We start from the raw sequence: 21,406 nt of genomic DNA, 5'->3' as shown, positions 1-21,406 counted from the left end.
TTTTGGCCTTGTGTATTCTATAAAATATATTATGTATATATATATATATATATATATATACTATCATTACAAAAATAACTATAATGTGAAAATGTATAAATAAGAAAATATATGTGTGCCAATAAATAATACAAAATAATATTTTGGACGTTCATAACTTCAGTAATTAAAAATAGCTAATAATACATTCAATAAAAATTATATATTACTTTATTTGTTATTAGTTATAACAAATGAGTTAAACAAATAACATGATACATTTTATAATAGGTAATCATTAAAAAAATAAAACTACGACAAATTACCTAAAATTAAAATGTATTAAAGATAAATAAATTAAATTTCAATACCATTGTTTGTATATAAAAAAAAAATACTTCAAGAGTAGATAAATTAATTTAACTAATACATTTCTAAACATTGAAATTATTTACTCATTTAATTAGTTTTCAAAGAATATTAGGAAACTGGCATTTTTTATTTGATTTTCATTCTTCATAAATAATATAGGTACAATTAAAATGTGACGTATATATTGAACAATATATTGTTTTAGTTATTTTCTAGTTCAAGTACGACTGAACTTAAATTATAAATTATTAAAACTGGTCTTACACTTATTTTTAAACCAAAATGAAAAAATGAATTCCAATTCTATCGTGGTAATGTTCTATAATATATACAATATCAGTGAAAATAAAATGAACAATAGTAAACTTTGGATGATTACTTTACACAGTATTTTATTTGTAAGACCATTTATTTGTTATTAAAGTTTTAATACAAATACCATAGATTACACGAATACCGCCGAGTATTATGTAAGTGAACAAGAAAAAAAATCAAAACTTAAAAAGTGCCCTTAAGCATACAACAATTGTAATATCACTGGGATCATTGGGATATCAAAAACAGAAACTGAAGAAAAGAATATGAATGTAATCATTAAAAACAAAAATTTATAAATTACGATTTATATAATATATTTATGATATTATTATACTTTCTATAACTCTTCACATATAAAATATTGCAATAATTCGAACACTATATCATATATTTTGTTTTTAACTACATATTCAGATTTAAAAATATTAACATTTTATTCTACTCAAGGGATTTTTTTTTTAATTTTACATTAGATTATCTAATATGCACTTTACTTTTTTCGCAATGAGAAAATGGCGAAATTTTGAATAATTACCTTAATTTTAACTTCTTCGCAAGGAAACTGCGGTAAATCTTAAAATAATCGAATCAATATAATTAATGGTAAAAGATTATACATTTTATTTTTACTAAAATAAACGATGGTGCCACATTGAAAAATTAATAGCAAACAGCTTATTCGGATCAACATTCATATTATGCCATAATGATCGTGTTCTATTTATTTTTTATACCTCTCGATAAACGGCAACTTCATTACAGAACACTTATTAGATTTCAAAACCATCATTGTCATTCTCGTTTTTCATACAGTCGATGACGATTTTCCTTAAACAAGCTACCACTGTAAAAAAATGTTACGTTATATAATAGTTAAACTCTTAACGCCATCGTTTTTACATCAAGATTTCTCTTATAAAATATCCCATCCTAAAACAACCATCAGGGATTTGATTGCAATAGATCATATTTCCTAAGCTTTACTGACATCGAACCGTAACATTTCCGAATACGGACGATGTCCAAATTAAAAGGTTTTCTGTGTTTTAATAGAATAATATTATTGTCTTACACTGTGTATTAATCTAAAATCTATTTTACTGATACTTTATATATTTACTCGAGAATTAAAAACGGTTCATATCAAATTTTTATATTTTGTTTTTACTCAGATCGATTATTTTTGACATCACAACAATATTTCGTATTATGTATTAGCTATTGTAGTTATAAGTGTTATTATTTATTATTATTTTTTTTTTTTTAATACCTAATAATGTAATTATATTATAGAATTTTAATAATTCTAGCTAATTTTATTCAACTAATTCCATAATTCTTTTAAAAACAGCACCAGAAGTATACTTATGTTCTTTGGGCGAATGCGCTGGATACTCGTATCCTGTTGATTGGTGGTCACTAGGCGTTACACTTTATGAAGTCATGTCAAGGTGTCGACCGTACGACATCCATTCTGGTACAACGCCTAGGGAAGTTCGGTCAATGTTGATGAACTCGACGGCGTCCACCGCAATACCACCAAAATGTTCAGAACAATTGAGCGTATTATTTCAAAGAGTAAGGAACAATGAAAAATCAATTACACATTTTTCGGCATGCACTGAAATTAATTAATATACTATCTATTATATTCTACCATGACTGAGTCGTTTAGGCCTCATCCCTCGACACTAATGTCGCCTTTTTATTAAAGTTAATATTTATTTATAATATAGACCTACTAGAGGAATCTATTTTTTACAACTCTAAAATAAATTTTAACTTTTAAAACATGTATTTATTCAATATATGTGAATAATAAAGCTAATAGAAGAATAATTCAACATCATAAAGATCTGAAAACAAGGCATTTCAAAATGTGTGAAGGAGACACCTAAGCTTGATAAAATACTGCCGAGCGCCTAAACATTAATTTATTATTATTATTTTAATTGATAAAATATTATATTTTGAAATTTCACATGATTTTTGTGAAGTGTAGTAGTAAAATATTTTAATACACCAATTTATTAGTGGACACTGAAAATAGAAGATGATTTGCATGGTTAGAGAAAAAAGTTCAGGCAGATAATTTTATTCTTTGATAAATATTTTTTTATAGAATACACTTAGAATAGAATTCTTTTTTTTCTAATTTACAGTGTTTACCCCATTTATACCCACCTAATGGATGATGAGGAAAAAGATGCTTCTTGTAAATGCTTGTCCCTAGGCGCCAAATAGCTTGACACTGTCTGAAACACAGTAATATAATGGTTTCAGTTGTCTCTACTACTACTTTTGTAAATAAAATATATAACCATAATACCCTGTAGACATAAAATACTCATCAAAATAATTAATATTATTTGTGTTGAAATTGTTTTTTAAAGTAATATTAAAATTGAAATAAAATGAAAATAAATAATTAAATTTTTTACGAAATTATTTAGTTGTAATATATAGTGTCTACTTTATGTACACAATAATGCACGTGTAAGTAAAATAATAATATATAATATTTAAAATTGTTATCCTTGAAAATCTTATTTATTATTATAAGTAGATATCAATTTTTTATTATAACTACCTACTTAAATATTTTCAATTAATACAAGAATATGACATTGAAGAATGTACTTCATACAAATAAACTCTATGTTTTTTTAGTTTTTGTTTCTGTCATAGCACAGCTAGTCAACACATTTATGACCCAACCGAATTCCGTACACTTTTAATATATTTTCTTTTCAATATGGGATTTTTTTTTCTTTTTTTGATTTGGTATCATATATATTAAAAACAAATATATATTTTTAAGAAGCAAAAAAAAAATTGAAAAATATCAAATCATTGTTTGTTTATAAGAATAGTATATTTTAATCTTGTTCGTTTTTCTTTTTTGCTGAATTATACTTTTCATTTTTTTCTCAGATACAATATAGTTTTAAAATGTTATGGTAGACATAAAAAGTAATAAATTTCATCAACTATGTAAAAATATATGAATTATTTGAAATAATATTTTTTTTTTTTTACAAATAATTATTCTTTTTATCCAGATAAGTGGTAATTATAGGCTGAAATATCAATTAAATTTTAAATTACAATTTTAAATAGGTATAAGAGACATATTATTAGACATACTCGTTATAATATTTATAATAAAATATTAATAACAGTTAACACTATTTTTTCTGTCGTATAGTTGGTTTATTCATTTAAAATAAGTAATAAAAGAAGCTCGTTGAAAAAAAAATGAAAAAACGAGTATATTAGTTACAAATGTATAAAAAGTACGATCACAAGTACCAGTGGAATTAATATTGTGCCACCAATCATAATATAATATGGTGTTGAATTATTATTTTATTTATAATTTAAAATAAAAATAAAAATTGGTAAAAAAAATTAAATTTGTGTGTGGTCTTATTAATATTCCTAAAGCAAATGTTGAAACGAAAACGTCAGCCGTTACATATTAATTATATAAACAATAGAAAAGTGATTTTATCCGGAATTAATTGGAACCAATAGTGGTGTGGAATCAAAAAAAATAGTCGTTGCTTCAACAATTTAAATAATTCCTGCATTTTTATTGATTGGAAAACATTAATTTTAATTTATTTTTAAATATTATGGATCTTTGAATCCCAGAATTTAAATATTAAATTAAATTAAAATTAGTTTGTTGTAGATTTTTAACTATAATACGTGTGAAATCAGAAATACGTATTGATTATAAGGAACATGACATCTTTTTTTTTATAATTTATTTTACTATTATTATAATGTGTTAAATATGTAAATGATGAGAACTCCTTTAAGTTTTACCAAAGTTTATTTTCCTTTAAGTTGTCGGAAAGGTTTTCCAGGGGTTTTGTCTGAAGCAACTAGCAAGTTTAGAAATTAGTGGTTTAGAATAGTTTTGGATCATAAAACTTTTTGTAATGTTGAGGATGCGGAGACGATATAAGGATGTTTAGAAGTGTAAATATTATGGTCTAATGGTTCACTAATGTATGATACATTTTGTGATTTATGATTAGTTGATCTTTTTTGATAGGAAGGTAGCGTGAATATTTTTTTCTACGACGTACTATTTAAATTAACTTGAATGCCATTATAAGATAAATTAGATATTTATAAATAAGGATTTTGAATTTTAGTTAACTAAAATTAGTTTATCTTTATAAAGTTAGTCAAAGAAAGTGCAATTTGACTTTTTAGTTTTTCTATTATCTTGTCCGTGTGATTATTTTTTTCTCTTTAAAGACGTTCAGATATTTTTTAGTACACTTAATAAATCATAGTTTAAAAAAGCTTGTCAAATATTATCAAGTATAAACATTTTATTACAAAAATACTTTAAAACATAGTAAAATTGTATGAAACTAAATGCAAACAAACATTTGCCTATTTTTACCAATATAATACATACAAATACAAAATGATTAATAGGCTTATACATTAAATTAAAAATGTAAAAAAAATAGTATACAGTTTTCACCTTTAAAAAGAAACGCATAACACTATTTATATTACATAAAACAAAAAACAAAAAATTCTTTAACCAATAGCGTATTGTTAAAAAATGATTCAGTTCTAGGAAGAATGTTTATTTTTAAATAAACTATGTATAAAATATGATTTAATAACTAAGCGTTAGTAAAAGTTAAAAGTTAAAAATAATTTTTCATCGTAATTCTTCATCAAACTGTGGTCAAAATATAACGATGCGTTGAATTTTTACTATTATAATATTATTATTAGTAATAATAATACTTTTTTTAAATTATTATTTCAGCTGTTGTGCATTAACCCAGAGGAAAGAATCACTACGGTCAAGAAGCTGAAATCCATTCCATGTATAAATCGATACAATTTCGGAATGATATTAGAAAAACAAATCAGGCCACCGTTTACGCCGCCGGTAAGTCGCACGCGATAATAATACTTATACATCGAACTGTAATGTTCGTGTTTCGGACTTAGAGGTATTGGACGTATACAAACCAATAGTTTCAAAACAAGCAGTAATAACAAAACATGTTTTAATTAGTATTGTATTCAAAAGCATGAAATAATATTACAGTATAAACTTGTATCATAATAATACAACCGAAAATCTGGCTCTCAGATTTCTCTACGCTTCAACGCCATGATGTATTTCAAGCAAACAGTATGAATTTAAACAATATAATTGTAACCAAACTCAATGAAATCCGTATAAATTAATCCAAAACAATGTTATCATCATAACTACCCAATCAACGACAAGAAACAAGACTATTATATAATAATATAGTAGCTATACGTATACGTAATGTGCATAAGATCGATAGTGTGAAAACTGCTCAATTGAATACCTCAAGTTTTGAAGATTTGATCATATTATATATATATATGAATAGAGGGATTATTGAACAATGTAAAATCATCATTTTGTATCAAATATCAAACAATTAAATTATTATATGTATTATATTCGTACATGACGTCGAAGAAAATAAAGATTGAATAGGTTTTACATATTTTACGTGTATGTTGAATGTTCAGAATTTGAAAATTAATTGTCCATTCATAAAATTTTTAATTTAATACATACTGTCACGAAATAGAAATAAAAAATAAAAAATTATGATTATTTTTTTTGAGGATCTGCAAAATAATTTTAAAACTATATTACACGTAATTCGAAATTATAGATTATACTAATAATAATAATAATATAATAATAACAAAGATAATTTATGAAACACTCACTTTTCCAATGGTTTTTAAAATTACTTTTTCAAATTGTTTAGTTTAAAATTCACTTAAAAAATAATGAGGCGTGAACAGCAGTTATTATAACAAAATACAATTTAAAGTTTAAATTGAACTAGCTTTTTCATTAAAGTAACATTTTGTTTTAAAATGTAAATATATGCTATTAAAAATAACTAAAAATATATAAATTAAGGCGGATAAATAAAGTTGTAATGAAATAATAAAAAAAAAATTCAGTAAAACAAGAGTTTAATTGTATGAACATTGTTTGGAAATTAAGGTAAATTGTTCTTGTTTTATAATATATAGTAATTTATTTTTAAATAACATAATGAACTCGGAACTCATTTAAAATGTATAAAGTAAATTTAAATAAATTATATGAATACTTTGTACTATAATCGTATTTAATATTTAATTTATCGTGATCATTTGCTATCTATTTAGAAAGATCGGCTGAACTGTGATCCAACATTTGAATTGGAAGAGATGATCGTTGAACCCAACCCATTACATCGAAAGCCTAGACGTTTGGCAAAGCAAAGGTCACTCAGAACTTCCATGACAATTGAAGTAAGAATGTTTGTTTTTGTGGAAATTGTAATGATTAATTTTTCATGATTTTCTCAGGACACGGAAACTAGCAGGCAACTTCAACATTTTAAATGCTATAATCGCGAGAAAGAACTAGAGAGGCGAGAAATGGAACGCAAAGAACACGACTGGGAGCAGGAACTAATTAAAGCTATGAACGCCTCGACAATACCAGCAATGTAAGTTTGAACGCTATCAGTGATAAATTTAGATTAATATTAGAAACGTATCGCTGCACGAGAAGCGGATAAAACATAAAAGTAGAAAATATAAAATTAAAAACTACGATTCGTTGTATTTGGCGAAAAAATACAATTGAGTGAATACTAGGATTGTTTGAGACATTTTTAAACGTATTTTCAAATGATTTAAATGGTTTAATCCACAGGCTGCAACAGGATTATATATAAATACAAAGACTATAATTAATTGGATACATTGATCGCATCATAAATCGCATTCGTAAAATTCAGTGGTGTAGGTATACGTCCTTATAGATTATAATTGTATCTCATTGGTCGATTCTATTTTATACGATGATTTAATATTCAAAAAATCATCGGATATCGATGGTCAGCATGCTTTATTGATTTGTTCATTCTATAAATTTTATTATTGTAAGATGTAAGATATATCTGTAATATTTTTATTTAATTTTTATGCGATGGTTAAAATATAAATTGAAACATAAATTTCAATACCTGGATTGATATTAATTTTCGTGCAGAAGTCCCTATTTTTGTTTCAGCCATTAATCATAAAAAAAAAAAATAAATAATGGGATTTAAAAACGCTATAAGTACCTATATCGATACATATTATGTGTAATATACTATAAAATATACTTACATTCAAGACCATACACTTAATTCATTATTTTCCGATGTGATAAATAATATTTTATAAAACCAAAATAGGTGTTTGTCAAGTTTAAAACAGATGATGTTTTAATCATTGAAATCACATAGTTTTCATGATATAAACTAGACCATCATGCCTTGGCTGTAAAATCAACAACTTTTACTTGAAATAAATATTTGATAAACTTATAAATTGGTACTATTATCTATTATTTCATATACGTTGAATAATTAAAAACGTTTATAAAAGTTTATAAAAGTTTTATTTATTTTCAAAATATTGGGTTTTTCGTTTTATTTCTAAATAATGACTTCTAGCTAAATTTGTAGACTATCGTAAACATTTATACGAAAAGTTTAGTAATTTGGTTTTATTATTGATCCTATATGTTTACAACATATTCAACTTTTTCAAATAAATATTATGTGAAAATAAAACGCTAAATAGTATTATTTATAATTATCCATAGTTATTATTGATCATTATCAAGAAAACGTATACTTACAACAATAATTTATTAATAGATAATTTTAATATTAAATTATAAAATAAATAACTAATTAATTATAAGCACTAATTAAAATATTTAATTACTTTTATGGAGGAGTAAGATCAATAAGATTTGAATGAATTTTTTTTTACTTATGATTGGAATTAAAGTTAAATCAATTTCATAATATTAGTTATTCTCACCGAGTCCATTCAATTAATTTTCAATACTTCATTACTTTTTTTTTTCATAGTTCTGAATTAAACTTTCAATAGAACATCAAAAGGAATCCATACAACTATAATATATAATTCTTAATTAGCCTGAAAACTAAATAAAAGAAAACATTTTAAAAAACCTTCATAATTTATTTGTATTTGTCATAAAACAGATTTAGTCCCAAGTTATTATGACACTTGAAAAAAGTAAAAAAAAAATGGATTACTTTAATAAATTTGTGAACGGATTATTAAATAGCCAATATTAATTTTAATAAATTTAATTAAAAAACAATACAAATTGTTATGGTCTTTTTCACAGGTAAAATGTGAGGTGTTTCATAATGATATTATTTTAATTATTCTCGGTGCGTTTTACAAACAAATCGTTATTAATATACTAAAAGAAAAAGACAGCAGTGCAAAATGTGCTAATAATTAAACATATTATATATAATATTATATATATATATATAATATACACGTTCTCTCTCACAGCTGAGAATAACGAAGAAATATATAAAACTTAATTACGTTTTATATATTTTTATGTTTAAATTATTATTAATTGTGGTGTTATATTATCGGTTGTTATATGAATCGATTTTAGTTTTATTGAGGCAAAACAATTATAACTTGGTTTCCTCTTCATGGATACAAACATAATGTATTAAAAAAATATTTCGAATGTAATTTCTCACTGACAATTTATGGTAAGTAAACCTTACACTCAGTCAGAACTAAACCTAAATTTACATTGAACATCCGACATTAAATAAAATAATGACAATCAGTTTGATCACATAAGTTGTTGGTCACACTATATTATAATATGTTATATACCGAGCGTATCTGCTAATGTTGTTGTTCACGATATTTTTTTTTATAGATAAAATACAATTAAAAAAAAATATAAACTGTTTCTTTTAAATTGCCATTGTAATCTTTTTAATGTAAACATAAACAACATGACGTACACCATACGATATTCATGCACGCAGTTGTATCAACCACTCGATTAACATTGATTGCTTTAAATGCTGACAACTATTTTCTTTTAAAGGACTCTGTACAAAGTCATATATTATTATACTCGTATAATATAATATAGTTTACAACGAAAAATCAAAATATACTTGTGAATGAACCACGACAATAAAGTGTGGTAGACAATGGGTATAGATCGAACTGTATCCTCGAAATAATAAATACAAAATAAATAGCTTAATCGTCCCGATTCGAGAGATGATTCCAAGTTAATACTGTACCATTTCGATAATTTTACGATAAGATAATAAAGTGACGACTATGAATCGTCGCCCTACCCGCGTTCTATGATATTATTATTATGTAAATGATGGATGACAAAAAACATTTCCGTGTTTATGTGCAGCGTCCCGGCCATGGTGACGGACAGGGACGGAGGGGGTGACTTGCTGACTGTGCCCATTATGGCGACCGAACGGCGGCGGTCCAGTTGCAAACTAAACATCTCACCGGTCAGTATCCAGACTAGACTGTTTTCTGCGCAGGCCGATACTGGCAGTTGACACAAACACGAGGCACAGGGAAATTGAATACCACCGAAAATCTATTAATGATAATTATTTTATGTATTGTTGTTAATTTGTATTTATTTTATTATAATAATATTATTGCGTCCTTGTAATCGTGGTATGAAACGTATTATTGTAATGTGTGTACCGCCAACTCACAATCGACGAGTGGACCAAACAGCAACTGCATCGATGATAATAATGATAATAATAAATGCTCGATCAACAAAACATACAAAACATTATAATATTGTCATTATGATATACTTTAGTGTCCAGAAATCGTCCTTCATCACTGTCTATTCGTTATAAATTATATTTCTAGGTGTACGGGTACTAACGGAGTTAAACTACCGTGATTATCATTGCTATAGCTACGATTTTCGTTTTTCCATAAGCTATAAAGCAATAACGTTATTAAAAAGCGTTTTAAAACTATAATATAATAAGTTATTTAATTGGGCGATTAAAAAATGATTTTCATTCGCAGATGTTGCAAGTGTTTGTTTTCTGAATAATTTTTTATGTAGGTATAAAGGTACATATTATTATTAGGAAACAATTAAAATGGGTTTAATACATCTAAATAGTATTTTGTTTAATTATATATACATACACACATACACCCAGTGTGGATCACAGTGTTTTACCGTTTTTCTATGTTCACTATGTATTATATTATATTATATAGTATTTTTTACATTTAATACGTGTAGTGCAATAAAATGTTTATTTATTAATTATTATATTATTATTTTACAGTACCTATATACTTCGAACGCGTGGTTTATAATGCTTGTATGGATCACTAATTAACGACTCATAATAAAGTGTTAACTCTGAAACAGATTATGAATAATAGTTATTACTTATCGAATTATCTAGATTACAAGCAATGCTTTTAATGCCTTGGTCGATAAATACCGTCACATTTTGGCATTTCTGATTTAATATACTACTTGAATAATTTATTAAGAAACAACATATTATTATTAATGGATTTAATGAAATATCATAAATTAATTTAATATTAAATAATATATATATATATATATGAACGTGGTTAACCAACGACAGCCAATTTGGTAACTGTTAATCAACCTATAAAAATGTTTACATTTTAAATATTTTATTCACACCGTTATTTGAACCTCAACTATCTATTTTAATTAGACTATATTAACACTATTAACAGTAACATAACATTGTGCCCATGCATATTGTGGGATTGAAATTAAAAGGTTCTATTTCTGTTTTTGTTTTCAGAAGAAACAAATAAAGACGCATATTGTATTTAAAAATTTTCCTCCAAAAATAAATAATATTAGTAGGTACTTTAACGATTAATTTTAAAATGTAATTTGTGAATAGTTCTATGCAGTCAAAAGTCAGTAATAATAAAAAAATGTATTTCAATGTAAGATAAGATTTTTTTTTTAATTAGTACTATTTAGAGCACACACGTTGATAAAATTATAACTACCTATAAATAAAATAGGTAGAGTATTTAAAAAAAAAATCAAAATCCATTAAATTTAAATATATCGGTCTTGCCAAAAATATTTTTTTTTCTTATTGTCAATATAATAGATTTTTCATATAAACTGATTATAGATAAATATGAACCTAAATAGATTTTTGGACATAAGTTAGCTACATTTTAACATTATAACATTTAATAATATAATATGTACTTATATAAACTATAGGTACGCTGGTTTCAAACTTTTTCATTCCGAACTCACAATATCTAAGTATATTTAAATAAATTTAAATCAAATTCCATGTCTCAAACACTGCCAAAAAAAAAAAAAATGAGACGAGAGAATAATAAAGACAAAAAGAATTAATGTAAAATTAAAACTAGTATATTTAAAATAATATATGGTGAGTTGTGTATGAATTCATATTATACATTAAACGATCATTTTTCTACCTCTGCAATCTGATTTAATCTCGATCAACTGAAGAGGAAAAATGTAATATCAAATTTACTCTCAAATCTTTGCATTTTATATTTTAATAAAACCATTTATATTTTTTGTAACAGTAGAACACATATGATATATGAAATATCATATACATAAATGAAAATATAACACAACACTTATCTTTATATATATAATAATGTTAGACATTTTAATAAATGTCCATACGTTTAGTTGTATACAATTAATATTCCACGAGAATCCTCTTCACACTATAATAAAAACGGAACTCAACACTAGTAATGAGAAATTTATTGTTAGATGCGAGTTTTGATTACGATTTTTTTTTTTTATTCAAATATTGTACATTATGTTTATAATGACTTTATAAAATATATACAATTTGTTTTGTAGCGTTTTATTATTTTTTTTTTTTTTGTATTGTAAACAAAGAACTTTTTTACATTTAACATTATTTAGTAATATTTAGGGCTATGCAAGTAAATTATTTCTTATTTTATACGACTTTCAGGGTTATTATTAAGGTAATTAGAAACTATGTCTGTTTGTCTTTTATATTCACAAAACCAAAAATTGTGACATTTTGTAAAATCCCTAAAAGTCAAATTAAGAAGACTAAAATATATTATATTTAGATTATTAAAAATATTTTGTTGTATTTAATGTACAGTACACATTATTTTTACATTCCTATACTATTTAGCGTATACAACTGTAATTATTATTCAATACAATATGGTAGGTATATCAATATATTTTAAGAACATTTTAAAACGTACAACTTAACTTCAGTTGAATAAGATAGAACATTTATTTTAATAATAATAGTATACTTAAAGAAGAATCCAATAATCGGCAAAACAATTTGTTTTATAAGTATTCAATTTGTTATATTCTGTTTACGTATTTAAATATAAATAAAGTAAAATATAAATATAGCACAATTGATTACTATAATATATAAGTATAAACGAGAAAATTGTAATTTAAAGTAGTATTTGATATAGTGTAATTGAATAATATTTTAAACACAAATAGGTACGTGTTGAAAGATGATCGATATTTTGAATCAGTAATAATTGTTGTTTTATAGAACTTAAAACCTAAAATGTCTGTACCAATAGCTGCTATGTATATTTATTTTCAATAACAATTCAACTGGAACTTTTGTTTAAATAATTGTTTTGAATTCTAAATTGTTACAAAATAAAATAAATGTATTAATTAAAAACCAAAAATCGAATTTTGATAAACACTTACTTACTTAATTAGTGATAAAAGTGTTTCAGAAAATATTTTCTTGAAATTTACATTAATCATAAACTAATATATTTTGTATAATATATTAGCAATCCAACAAATAATTCTATCAGCTATAAAAATAGTTAAATAAATAAACAAATACTCTATACAGTTAGAAAAATTGTATTTAAATTTCCTCATTATATTATTATGTTATACAATTTACTAGCTTAATACCATATCACGAGCGTTCTCGTTGCAAATCTATAAATAAATTTAATATTTAATAATATCAATATATAACATATTATTACAGAATATGTAAAATGTAGAGGATCCACGGCTTCTCTGATTGAAATTCGAAAAATTCATAAATATATTCAGGGCGATAAGAACGAATATTCGTGATCCCCAACGAAGAAGAAAAGGAATGTTTTCAAAAACATTACTGTATATAATATATTATATTGATAGAGCAAGAGAGAAAGAGTAAGTATAAATTATTTAGAACAAGTCATATACTCTTTATGAAAGGTACTTGGATTTTTCGAAAATCGACAAATGCGAGGTATTATCAATTAATAATATTCATATAATATTATTGTACCTACCCACATAAACAATTGCGATGACATTTCACGTTATTTACAGGTACCTACATAATATAATAATATAAGAGTTTCGGTCAAATTTTTTGATAAAGACCTATAAAAGACGATTTTTTCGTTTGAAGAAGTTATAAGTACTTACTTAAGTTATAATAAATTATAAGTAATCAATACTAATCAGAAATTACAGAAAAAAAGTAGAAAATTAGGTACAACCGCATTGTTTTGCAGAAGTGTTTGAGTGTACCTCGTCAATGAATAAGTCATTGTAAAATATAAGTTAAATTTAAATGTAATTATTATTTATTACATACGAAAAAAACATTTATTAGTGAAACCATCCATTAGCCTGAATTACTAATTATATTTTACGACACATTTCTATAGGTATTTCTATATTAATTTATTTTACAAATGGTAATGAGTAATGACTAATGATATAGACATAAACATGTGATAAGGTATTATAAGTGGGCTTAAATCAAAGTGCATTATACCTTTAAAACAATCAACTATGACATTAGTATAAAATGTTTTAGAAAATCAAATTATTATTTATAAATTATTCATTCAAAATGTTTTTCTGTACATTTTAAATATATCATAAAAATAGACACTCATATTCATGAGTTTGCACTAAATTAGTAAAACTAAAAAATAAATAATAATACATATTTATTATAAGGTAATTACCTACGGGATACAATTGTAAAAACACGCGATCGAGAACTGTACGTGGAAAATCGTATAGTAAAATATAGATTTTTAAAAAAGTTGTTAAAGTTCAAAAAAAATAACCCAAACTACTCTCTCGTCAAAACTTTAAATTGGTACTTATAACACCCACTCGTTTAAGATTCAATTTTAAAAAAAAAATATTCAACTTAAAATTAAAAATGTATACAGTCGCTTAAAACATTAAAAATCTTAAACAATTACAAAGATAAAATATAATTCTTTTCAAATATTATCTTACGAACTTTTCGATAAAATGAGTATTTACTTTAAAAGAATTACTCCGTATAATATAAAATATATACGCACCACTCAGCGTCGGGATCGTTATTTAAACCTCCGTCACGGGCCACAAAAAACTTTTGTCGCGCGTGAGTTCCGCTCGCACGTCCGGGGAACCGCTCACTGCCCCCCCCCCCCACAATCACCACCACCTCATACGTACCTTCATGTGCGGATAACATTGCAAACGCCCACGCACATTGGTTTTATAAAACTTTCTGTTTCGTATTTACCGCAGCGAAATAGCTACGATGGCCGTGAAAAGAAAAAAACACCAAACGTTTTTATATCACACTCGCCACTTGCGTACCACTCCTCGCACACACCGTACCTGTATCGACCGTCGATTACCGCCGATATCGTTTCGTTGCGTTTATTTTTCTTCTTATTTGCTCGCCGTTTTACGACGTTGGTACTGTATTCACGTACAGTATGCCACCAAAAGTATTACGTATCGCTCTAGTGCCCACGTGGTAAATCGATTTTGTTTAAAATGTTTTTTTTAACATTACCTAATCTTTAAGCAAACTAGGCAAAAATATATTTGATATCAATGGATCGTTGACATTTTCAAGATATTAATTGTTTACAATTGCCAAAGAATAATAATTAATCACTATCTAAATATTTAAAAAAAATTACCAAGTTTAATACTGTATTTCTACGCTGATTGTAACTTACTAAGGTCATTTTTTAATATTCACCCGATAATCAAAATCTTGGCCTGCTCTATAACTCAAAACTATTCTATTACATCGTAACAATTATTTTTTTTTTTTAAGAGTTTACATCAGAGTTTAAAATACTAGCATATTCTGAGTGCGATTCTATTTGAACCGTATTTGTGGTGTTTTGATTTTTTAGTCCACGCTGACACTATTCCACGGATATATGAATCTACATAGTTAATGAGATTTTAATATTAAAAACAGTAAACATTTTTATACAATCTACGAAGTATTTTAGTTGATTAAATAATTCGAGTTTTGTGGTTTATAAGAATAATTTAAAATTTAATATTTTTTTTGAGATGTTTAATGTTTGAACTTTTTTCCAGCGGGTGGTAAATAAATGGAATAATACAATTTACTGAGAATAATACAGAAAAAGAAAATGAAAATTTTGCGGAACATCACATATTTATTATGAAAATGATTTTAAGTTGCCACCTAATGTTTATAAAAATCTATCACCCACTTTTACTGTGAAATATTGCTTGAAAACTTAACTAAATAATAATGTTCATAATATTATATTTTAATAAATAGGTAATAACGTTTAAAACTAAAACCATAACCTTATTTAAACCTATAATTATATTGGGTGGTTATAGATATTATGTACCAGACTAAAATGTGTATATATAATATATTTTACTATTATTATTATTTAATACCGATGATGTTTTTTATATATTTTAGTAGAATAATCGATTATACTATTAAAAAAAAAAAATGCTGCCAGCTAATTAATTTAAACAATTTGATATTCATGATAATAAAATTACCACAATATTTACATTGCACAATTTTTAACATAATATAATATTTTTACAATGTGTACACTTTTGTTGTGCTTTAATAATTCTAATTAATTAATTAATGAATAACTAATTGTTTGTTAAATAAAGTTTCCCATTTGCGGTAACCGTTTCAAAAATAAATAATTTATTTAAATATTAATTATAATCAATAACATAAAATATGATAAGATTTCACTCAATTTTCAGTATGCTTATAGTACTACCGTCTTCAAATCAAAAAAAAATAATTTATTAAATCGTCAATATAATAACGTCATATTATTACAAATATTACACATCATAACTACATTGACTCGATTTTTTTCGAAATACATGCATCAATAACTTACTATAAACTTTAATTAAAATTTTTCAACGAAAACGTAGAAAATAATTAATAACTTCCCTAATAATTACACCATAAGTACTTATAACATTTTTATCGTAAAAATAAATATAAAACAACCCCATGGCTTAACATGTATATTTTTAAAATATTGAAGTGACGAAAGACATTTTATGTCAGGCTAAAATAAAACGAAAGCCTTTAAGACTAACAAAATGCAATTTATAATCCGTTTGAATTAAGTAATAATTTGTCTAAATTTATAAATAATCGCTAAACTTCAAAATATTCAACTCTTTAATCATTTGACATTTAAAAAAATTATATTTTATTATCCTTCGTCAAATCAATGGTGTTTTGATAATATTGGTTATAAACACATTTTTACAAATATTTTTACATGCCCATGATATAAAATGCATATTGAATTAAATCAAGCTATAACCATATTAGACGTTCTACCATTCAGCTCCCTAATATAGTTTATCACCTTACGACTATGTTATAACATACATTTAAAATCCACCATTTAAAATTAATTTTAACTAAATTCAATAATTAATTGAAAGTATTTGATTTAATTAGATTTATTATATTGATTTTTATTTAAGAAACTTGGATTATATATAAACATATTTTATGCGTCAATGATTTTCTCCACAATGAATAGTTTTCACTTGACAATTTTATAATTAATACACATTAAAACGATGTACAGTTTATAGATTTATCCTTTTATATACACAATACATATTTGTATGGCTTTAAATAACAATTGTATGGATATTTTTGATTTGGGCAATCTAATCGATTAATCTTGATTGCTGTTTAAAATATTTCGTTGTTAAAATGTCCCTGGTTAAAGGATAAAATATGCTTTACTTAAAGATTCAGAAAACCGTTGTACTTATTAACTTTTGTCTGCTATCTTATGGGTTAGCACCTAATACAGCAAGTTTATTGTATTATTCGTTAAAAACAATTATTGTGCTTGGCGGTGTATCTGATTTTGATTTTTCGTCATCGTATGTTTTCATAGTCACACATTAAGACTAAATCTATATTGGCTTATATAAAGTTCTTGGATTTTATTTTAAATTAAAATATATATGTTCAAAAATTATTTTTTAATATAAACTTTAACAATACTTCTGATATTGTATAGAATACAGGCTCTTCATCTATGGTATGCAGTCCATTGATAGTAAGTAAAGCACGACTACCTGATCGAAATGGAAGTAAAGTACGTAAAACGTACCATTAATATAAAATAACGAACAACACATACAATTTTTTTTTTTTTTTAATAAATAACAGTTACACTGGAATTGATTATAATATTTTACTGATTTTTCATTTTGAATAGTTTAGTTTAAATCGTTAATGGTATGCGAAAAAAGTTTAAGAACTTCTAAGGCGTATAATTTGAACGTTTTATGAATACGATAAAAGAATTACATCGTTATTGATCGATAACGGTAGTTATTTATGTTAAAATATTTATTTTGTTTGTATATAATATTACAAATGGTCTGAAATTAAAATATGTTAAATAATACACGCAGTACCACAGTCATCGGAGGTAATAGTTTCGTTACCCTAGAAACGGACTATTTCTGCTCCCACGATAATCCTGGTGATAATTTATAATATTAATATAGTGAAACATGTATAATACATTATAATAAAAATAAGTGCACTGAACTTCTCTTGGTCTGAAATCCATTGGACAGGTTACGATCAATCGAGACGACGATGGTAATGCTACGGCACACCGGGACGGCGATGTGCGTCACGGCCGTCGTGGTCGTAGCGCAGTTGTGGATCGGACGAGTCGATTCTTCGGCTCGGACGCCCATCAAGTGGCTGATAAACACGGGAAACTTAGCAGGCCGATGGCCACCGCCATTGTGGACCGGAAGAAACAGTTGCAACAATAACACGGCGACGCCGAACGCCATAAGCCGGATGCAAATGATCCGCGGTGGCACGGCAGCTGTGCTGATCATGCCCACCGGGGACGGTGGCCGAAGGTGTTGCGCGGACGGCACGCTTGCACAGTTCTCACTGGGCCTGGTGTGCCTCAAGAACGGCATCAATAACCTGTATCCGGTCGTGCAGCCGTTTCCGGATTGGCGGACGTTCGTAGACGCGGACTCGCCGGATCCGGAACCGGTGACGGAACAGGACCTGGAAACCACCGAATCGGACGAAATCGGTGGGCGCTGTTCCAAAATTCCCACCGATAACCGTTACAGTGACAACAGCGATCGTCAGCGCATCGTGAACGCCGTAGACGCGTTCCTGGACGATCGGGGACGGATACTCTGGGTTCTGGACACGGGTCGCGGGGGCGAAGACGCGTGCCATGGCAACACGCCACCCAATAGTGATCGATCAGCGTCCGAGGACGATCAGCTGATGCAACCAAAGTTTGTCGCTATCGACGTGTATACGAACCAGGTACATAACATTATAATACGGGGTATGCCACAATAAACGGACGAATTCAAGTGTTAATAGTCGATTACCTAGTTGGTTAGACCCATCCGCCTGATGTGGCTGTTGTGTTGATGGACCAATGTAATTCTGGTTTTTATTATGTTTTGGTCCAAAACACTGTGCGTTCGTGTTAGATACATTTTTTATTTTTAACCACCATGTATGGTTGATATCTTATTCTACATATCAATTGCATTTATCATATAGAATCTACTAAAAACAATAAAAATGTAATTAGATTAATTGTTTGACTTTTGTTATGTTTTTTTTCGAACCCATTAATTATTTATGGCACGCATATAGTAGTCCATACAAAATATCTAGACATATTTAAAATATTCAAATGATCGATTTGTCTAACTCCAAGATATAAATGTCAGCTATAAAATAACGCGTCAAACTGTAGCATTTCACGTTTCAGATCATCGACGTTGTAAGTCTGTCACGGGTGTGGCGACCTGGAGTGAGCTGTTTCCAATACATAGTGTCCATTTACCTGGACTCCGAAGAAAATGATAGCAGTTGTACATCAAACAGTGGTGGAAGTGATGGAGCGAATAATTGCACCTTAGACTGGCCGCTAGTGGTAATCGGCGATGCTGGCACTAATCGCGTGCTGGTGTACACGCACAGTAACGACAGATTCGCTGAGATCATATTACCACTGGAAGAAGAACACAATGCGTATCACGACGCCGACAAGAAAACCGGTACAAACGACCCAGATGACGATGGCGACAGCCAACCGGATGTGAAAAAGCCGAAACCTCGTCGGCATTCCCGATGGCCGACGCCCCCGATCCGAGATATACTCTACTTGGCCCCACTATCCATCAGACCGGGTCAACTCCGGCTGTTGATCACTTACCACGGTTGCCGCGAAGTGTACAAGCTCCGTTTGGAACTTTCCACCTCCGATCCGCTGTCTTACGAAGACAATCCCGACACGACCCCAGTATCGCTGTCACCGATCATTGGTACTCTAGCCGTTCTCGGCCGGAAACCGTGCCGAATGGTCATACTCGGCACGGACCGCCGGCAGACAGACGTCTCCGGCGAGAGTTTCGCGGGTGGAGGGACTACCGTTTACTTTCGATTAGAAAATACTAACGACATATGGTCGTGGAAAATATTTAGTGGAAAGAAAAAGCTGACCGGCCCGTTTTTGTACATCGATGAACGTGACTTCCGGTTGGTCCGGGTTGGCCAGACGTGTCGCGTCCCTGTCGCAATTTCTGTTGCCCCAGCGGCTATTGGGAACGGCGTCGACGATGTGGACCAAAATTCAGAAGACGTTGTTAAGACCACCTCACAAAAGCAAATACGGCAAATCGTGTGGATGCTGGAGACAAACTTCGTCGATCACTTTTCGGGTACTGCAGACCGGATGGGCGCGAACGCCAAGCTACAGCCCATCGAAGTGCCATTGAACTACGACGACGCAAATGCCGCCCGCCCATTGAGTTTCAAAGACATGATGCAAACTTTACCACTGCGAATTCAACCAGCCAAAGATCTCCGTCTGCAGAAAAATTTGAAATGTGAACAACGACGACATTCGTCGAAACGATGTAGTAACACTGACAAATGACGCCACGTGAGACAATTATTAAACGGGCCGTGTTTTTGCCCCGCGGTGCGATGGTGGTTTTAGTTTCCTTTATACCAGATACTACCTATATTGAGCTAAATCCTAATTGACAAATAGCAAACGCGATGAACCTCAGTGTTCAAACATTTTGTGTATTGCAGACATGCGGGCTGTAAACGTATGTGTTATTATAATATATTAGTTGGACGCAGTGACGAATATTTAAGACACAACTTATCTCAAAGATACTTACACGCATCAATTAAAATCAGATTTGTACAAAAAAAATATCAAGTTAACTTCATAGATTATAGTATTAATATATCATAATGTATAATATTATATACTATATTATTTTAATCTCAATGTATATAATACGCCCGTTATTTTTCATAATTTATACACATTTGATTTCCGTTATATTATATATAAGTATTCAAAATAATAATAATATTAGTTATATAATAAA

General features: G+C 27.7%; 2 protein-coding genes across 2 annotated transcripts in view; both read left to right on the top strand.

Moving 5' to 3' along the window:
* Positions 1-10,900, top strand: part of LOC132917735 (serine/threonine-protein kinase 32A) — an 88,471-nt gene extending 77,571 nt beyond the window's left edge. Inside the window, exons 8-12 of the mRNA XM_060978614.1 lie at positions 2,021-2,247; positions 5,477-5,602; positions 6,889-7,014; positions 7,072-7,214; positions 9,998-10,900. Of these exons, the coding sequence (XP_060834597.1) occupies positions 2,021-2,247; positions 5,477-5,602; positions 6,889-7,014; positions 7,072-7,214; positions 9,998-10,154 (779 nt within the window). The 3' untranslated portion in view covers positions 10,155-10,900. The remainder of the gene's footprint in view (positions 1-2,020; positions 2,248-5,476; positions 5,603-6,888; positions 7,015-7,071; positions 7,215-9,997) is intronic.
* A 7,699-nt stretch (positions 10,901-18,599) lies between these two features.
* LOC132925644 (uncharacterized) lies at positions 18,600-21,197 on the top strand. The gene is made up of 2 exons (XM_060990022.1): positions 18,600-19,307; positions 19,768-21,197. The coding sequence occupies exons 1-2, from the start codon at positions 18,600-18,602 to the stop codon at positions 20,935-20,937; spliced, it is 1,878 nt and encodes a 625-aa protein (XP_060846005.1). The 3' UTR covers positions 20,938-21,197.
* Positions 21,198-21,406: the final 209 nt, after the last annotated feature.

This window comes from Rhopalosiphum padi, chromosome 1 (genome assembly GCF_020882245.1).
Source record: "Rhopalosiphum padi isolate XX-2018 chromosome 1, ASM2088224v1, whole genome shotgun sequence".
NCBI classification, from domain to species: Eukaryota; Metazoa; Arthropoda; class Insecta; order Hemiptera; family Aphididae; genus Rhopalosiphum; species Rhopalosiphum padi.
Note: the sequence above shows the minus strand (reverse complement) of the source record. Positions and strands in the feature narration are given on the sequence as shown.

Bases quoted from the DNA above. Each gene is read 5' to 3' on its own strand.
- LOC132925644 (XM_060990022.1), top strand. From the start codon at position 18,600: ATGGTAATGCTACGGCACACCGGGACGGCGATGTGCGTCACGGCCGTC. The intron at 19,308-19,767 runs GTACATAACATT...TTCACGTTTCAG, and splicing joins TCGACGTGTATACGAACCAG to ATCATCGACGTTGTAAGTCT.